Below are 6,016 nucleotides of genomic sequence, written 5' to 3'. Positions count from 1 at the left end.
ATTGGCGTCTGCCCCCATCTCTGCCCTGTGGTCCAGGCGTGTTCATTTTACAGAGTGCAAAGCACCCCCAGTTCTCACTGACGGTAGGGAAAGAGCCCTCAAAACACTGCATACGTCCTTCTCCAACCCATGTTGCATGCACAGAAATGGAGATGTGTAGATTTGGACTGTCTTATGAGGTGGCAGGGGGACAGCAGAGAAATAGGGTTTCTTGCTGAATTGTAGGAAATTCAGGTTGAAGGGACCTCAGGATGTCCCATCTAGTCCAACCCCCTGCTCCAAGTAGGACCAGCCCCAACTCCACCATCCCAACACCTCCAAGGATGGAAATCCATCTTTCACGCACTGCGGTAGCTCTGACATTATTCTTCCTCTCGGAGGGTTGGTATGCCCTTCCCTCCCCTCCTTCTTATCATAATCCTAGAAATGAGAAGGTCCTGCACCGTCTTGCATTAGAGCACGTCTAATTCCTCGCAATGTTTGCCCACGGTGTGTCGGCTCTCTGGCTTCTAACCACTAGCCGCTGTGCCCAAAAAGGATGGAGATGCAAGCCTGGGGTGCACTCACAACAGCTCCAGGGTGCTCCTGGGGTCCTGGGGATGCCCCTGCCTGCTGTGAAGTACCACTCAAGGGGCAGCGGGGCAAGGAGGAGGCAACTGCTGAGCCCTCAACCCTCTCCCCTCCAGCATGAGCCCATGAGACCCAAGCTATGGAGAACCAAACCCCGGGGCAGCTGTGGTCCCCCACCAGACCAGTCATGCATGCCCTGTGCTGTGCATCAAGGGAGCCGGAAGCTTTGCAAGCCTGTGAGGGTAGTGTGTCTGCTCAAAGCTGTTGCTGTTGTTGCTGGCTTCCAAAACGCTGTTTTGGGCAGCTCACAGCATGCCAGCAAAGCAAGGTTGCTTGCTGTGCAGGGGTTGCATCGCCTCCCTGAGTCCAGGGCTGGGAGAAATGGAAGTGGCAGCATGTGGTATGGCTGTCTGTAGTGTGTCCCCCTCAGTCTGGCACATCGCTGACTGCCCCCTCCAAATCCACCCCATCCCACCTCCAGAGCTGGTTCTGTGTGCACCGCTGGACAGGGAGAAAACTCAGCCCCAGACAGGCATGCCTCCCCCACCACACACCCTCCTCCTCTTCATGGGGCTGGCACTTGCACAGGAGAGGAGCTTGACCCCCATGGCTGGCCGCTACATTTGTGGGCATGGCTGTTCAGTGGATGCATTAGGATGTGCATGTTGATTAGAGACTAGGACACAGGGTCTGATTGAATCCTTGGCTCACTGATATTAAAGACTGTGTGTGTGGGTAAGTAGGTGCTCAGTTGTAAAGCCCCATAAGTCTGGATCAGTGGAAAGCTGGCTCCTGAGCATGTGAACAGCGCATGCTCAGACCTGGGGGAGAGCCCGGACCCCCTGCCCTGTGATAGTCAGGGCTGAGCTCTGCTGCAATGCAATGCCGTCTAGAAAGCCAACCTGCAAGGGCCCAAGCTAGCACCAGGGGTGTTGGTTGTAGCTGTGTTGGTCTAAGGACACAGGCAGACATGGTCTATCTTTTATCAGACCAACTATAGCTGGAAAAATTCTTCTTTGCAAGCTTTCAGGTACAAACACCCTTCTTCAGGCACCAGGCACCTGTGTTTTTTAATCTCAGATATTTTCCTGATGGGAATCAACATCATCCCCCACCCCAGCTGTACACAGCTCAGCTGCCAGAAGATCCCTGATCTGCATGTTTTCCTTAGCAGGTGTGTTGGCTATCCCTGGCTGAGAACCAGCTGATGGGTAAAACGCAGTCCCCATCTCTACCGTCAGTGTTGTGGCTCGGTGGCGAGGTTTACAGCTAGGGCCGCGTCATCCACCGAACACACCCGGCTGCCGGGCGTAGGGCTGAATCACGCCGCTCACAACGAGCTGTCAGCCGCTGCGACGATGGGATTAGAAAGAGTTTGGTTCAGTGTTGACCAACCTGGTGGGATGCCCCAGTGCTGGCTCGCTGGCCCGTCGCTGATCTTGGTGCATGTCGCAAGTGATTGAACTCAATGCCGGGGTCAGCAGCCGTGGCCTGTATTATACAGCAGGTCGGACTCGATCCCTTCTAGCTCTGCCAGTCCACAAATGTGAGCGCTTCCCGTCTAGATGGATGCCGCTTGCGTACGCCAACTCACTGAATCTGCATAACGCAGCTGTGTGGGAACAGGCCGTGTCGCTGTGTATAAATATTGCGTAGGCTGGGATTGCGTGCATGGGGTAACTCTTGCACATCCAAACGCCCCGCGCTGCTCTCCCCTCTCTTCTGTGATCTGCTCCCTCGGGTTTTGCACTGATTCTGCGAGAGGCGCAGTACGTCTGCTTTGCTCGTCTCCACTTTTGTTCAGTGTCCCTGCCTGGCTCATTTGCTACTCCAGTGCATGGATTTCTTAATTAGCTTTAGCTGTGTGTCCTGTCTAATTGTGTGCTGCTTGATTCGTATTCGTGACTTGGATTTGCAAGGTCAGGGACTGGGTCTGGATGCTCACCGTGGTGGAGAACTAGCCCATGGGGGTCAGGCCACGGCCCATTGCCCTCCCTGCTGCAGTGAAGTTTCTCAGTGGGTTGTGGGCGAGCACATGCATCCTTCTGGGCACGCAGACAGTATTGTGGGAAGGCAAAGGAGGACTGTCAAGGCTTGCAGGATGTAGCCAGCATCCTCGCTGCTGCCAGGACTAGAGGGAATTTGGGGCTTCCTTTTGTTCCTGTGGTTTGTTTGCCAAGCAGACGAGGTGCAGGGTAGTGCTCAGGCTGGGGAGCTTAGGATGCTTGGATTTTATTCAGCATCAATTCAAGATAAGCAGGTCATTCATTCTCTTTCCTTTTGTATTTCCCGTTGAGAACAGCCTTACCCACGGTACTTTACTATTCAGTACAGGCTTCACTGGGGTGTCGTGAGGCTCAGTTAGAGTGTGCAATTAAAGTGCTTTGAGAGCCTTGGATGGCAGGCTTGCTATATGGGCAAATTAATGTTTTTCATTGCTGAGATATTCTGTGCAATATCGCCTATATTGCTCTGCACTTGACTGCACTTTATTGCTGCCCTACATTATTCTGCATTACTATAAATGTTTTTGTAGATAAGAGTGAAATGCCAAGCAATTGCAACATTTTCGATCTGGCTCTAATTGCTGAGATTTATTTGGAAATCAGGGCAAGGCTACGAGCATCCAGGGGAAATGCACTTTGCCATAGGTGGTGCCCCCCCCCTTCTTTATTCACATCATTTAGACTGGAATTGTTTAATTTTTCCTTGGACATGCTCTTGTTGAGGAACCAGAACCAAACTATGATGGGCTTGATTCTCCCCACTCAGCCGTGCTGTAATAGCCTAGCAAACAATGTGGTATTACGCCCGTCTGAGGGACCCCTGCCAGGATTGGAAGGGTCAGCTTTGCTACCTGGCCCCATCCCTAGTTCCCATCTCCAGCACGTTTGCCCATGAGAAGGGTCAGGATTTGGACGGATGGTCCAGAAGGCCCTATTTGAAATGGGAGCCTTGAAGTTTCTCCAGATGGGGTCAAGCAGAGACCCTTATTCAACAGCCGAGGTTGCAGGCAGATGGCCTGAGCTAGCCCTGGCTACGGCTCGAGTGGACAGGAAGCAGCAGCATGCAGGAGCATTGGAAGGGACAGGCAGGGGAAACACCTCCTTGCTCTCTCCAGTTGCACGTCCAGCAGTGAGAAGGCAGAGCAGGCTCCATCCTGTGTCACATTGCACCTGAGTGGCACGGGGCCAGCCACGGCCCTGCAGCGCTTGGACCTTGCTCGCCATTTGGGGCTCGACTCCCAGCACACATGCATGCACGCGCCGTTGAGTGTGCTCGGTATGACTGTGCTCTGGCTGGGTGGGTACATGCATAACGCTGGGCAAGGACCCCAATGGGGGCAGAGCAGCAGCCTTTAATTGTGTGGCCAGTTAGGACGCTCCTCCAGGGAGCAGGACACGCAGAGTCCCTGCTCCATCGCCGAGGCAGGATGCAGCAGTGCACTAACTGCTAAGCCTCATGACTAGGGTATTGGTCTAAAACCTGGGAGCCCTGCCCTGATCCTCCCCTCTGGTAGGTACAAACCCAGCGGGGTTGTATTCCCCCACCCAAGGTGAGACTGGTTTGGAGACAGAGGAAGCGCTGTGGACGTATTCGCTGTCACAATACAAGAACGAGGGGTCGCAACACAAAACAAGCAGGCAGTAAATTTAAAAGTAACAACAGGCAGCTCTTTTACACCCCACGTGTCATTAGTGTGGGACTCATGACCACCAGATGTGGTGGAAGCTGCAAAAAGGGACTGGACCCATCCTTGGAGGAAAGGGGCATCCATCGCTATTGTGTAGCCGGGTCTTCAAAACCTCCAAGGATGGAGACTCCACCACCTCTCTGGGTAACCTGTCCCACTGCTTCTCCACCCTCCTGGCAAGGAAGTTTTTACTAATATCCAACCTCAACTTCCCTTGCCACAACTGGAGACCATCGCTCAGATCATGAAGTGCAGGATTGAGCCCTGTAAGTGCCTCCCAGCATGAGGAGGCTCGCAGGAGCAGAGAAGACATGCTGCATCAAGCTACAACACAGGTAGTTTCTCTCTGTCTAGACGAGGCTTTGCTTCCTCCCCACCCCGGGGCTTGGCACAACGTGGCCTGGTGTGATCCCAGCACCGAGCGCAGACCCCAGCACGTGGCTAGAGGGTACAACAGGTTTGGGCACAAGGCTGCAGTCGCACAGATGGGGATGCTTTTCTTTTCTCACGTATTTCCTGCTGACAGTTCAAGGAAGGGAGCCAGGCTGATGCTTTCATGCGTTTCTTGCTGGTATTGGCACCTCGAGACTATACACGGCACCGTAAAGGAGGGTGTTGGTATACACAGCTATGCATAGACGTGTGAAAAGAGCAGACACTAGGGATGACTTAGCTGGGAGCGACCAGGTCAGCCCTTACTCCCTTTAGAGGAGTGAAGGCTTCAAAGGCTGCAGCTGCCAGCTCAGGCAGACAAGACCGTGAGTAATGGGACAAACCGGGATTTTCTGTGCATGTGTGTAGGGAGGGAGATGGGGGCAGGGGGAAGGCTAGGAAACCCAATCCTTCATACAAATGATGGACAACGAGCCCAGTCTCTATAGCAGCACATGAGCTAACCGTTGCCCTTTCCGTCCACAGTGTGCATGTACAGGGAGCCATCGCTGCATGAAATCGGAGAGAAACAAGGACGCTCAAGGAAAAGTTCAGGGACACCAACTATGAACGGAGGCAAAGTCGTGAACCAAGACTCAACATAGCTGCAAAACACCCCCCTTGCCCCCACTTCCCGTCGTCCCCCTCCCGCCCACCTGCCCACCCCACCCGGTGAAACCACACGAGACCACCACAAACTGAGCAAGGCAGGACCTACCAGTAGCGGCTAGGATTCTGAACTCAAAATCTTTTGTTGAGTAGGATGAGGAAAACGACCCCCAAATCTTGCCTGTCGCAACATTTTAGAAAAACAAAACACACGCCAAAACAACCCCCCCCCAAAAGTGAAGAGAAAAAAAAAATTTTAAATCAGGACTCCATTAACATTTGCAAAAGCAATTGTTTGCTCTGTGATCAAAAGGGGAAAAAAAAACTCATCTCTGCATAATAATACTACTATGACAACTACTAATAAAGTAATAAACACTAACGACAACAGTACTACTGCTACTAATAAAGATGTTACCTTTAAAAATAAAACAGAGCTTTTGGAAAATTGAACTTGGCGAGCAATGTGCCGGAAGCCGGCGAGACGAAAGGTTGCGCTCTCTGTGCTTTCGTGTTATTCTTCCACTTTCCACTTGCATCCAGGGGGGTTTGTCGGGCAGGAAAGGCAGGGACGGCGCCTGATGCTGAATTAAATAAACGACCTAGGGTGCTGGCCCTTGCAGATAGGAACCAGCTGCATTTGGCTTCTCCATCCACGCTAGAACAGCATCCTTGGGTGATGGTGGCATGACCGGCGCATGTCTGAGCTGG

The 6,016-nt window shown here is 52.8% G+C and overlaps 1 protein-coding gene across 2 annotated transcripts in view; it reads left to right on the top strand.

The window, feature by feature from the left end:
* FGF12 (fibroblast growth factor 12) overlaps window positions 1-5,621 on the top strand; it is a 343,626-nt gene extending 338,005 nt beyond the window's left edge. For both annotated transcript variants that reach the window (XM_019503490.1, XM_019503489.1), the window contains exon 5: window positions 5,183-5,621. In XM_019503490.1, coding sequence (XP_019359035.1) covers window positions 5,183-5,301 — 119 coding nt within the window. In that variant the 3' untranslated portion in view covers window positions 5,302-5,621. The remainder of the gene's footprint in view (window positions 1-5,182) is intronic.
* Window positions 5,622-6,016: the final 395 nt, after the last annotated feature.

Source organism: Gavialis gangeticus, unplaced genomic scaffold (assembly GCF_001723915.1).
Source record: "Gavialis gangeticus isolate Ggan-Ray unplaced genomic scaffold, GavGan_comp1, whole genome shotgun sequence".
NCBI lineage: Eukaryota > Metazoa > Chordata > Crocodylia > Gavialidae > Gavialis > Gavialis gangeticus.
The sequence above is the reverse complement of the archived record's forward strand: the minus strand, read 5'-3'. Positions and strand labels throughout refer to the sequence as shown.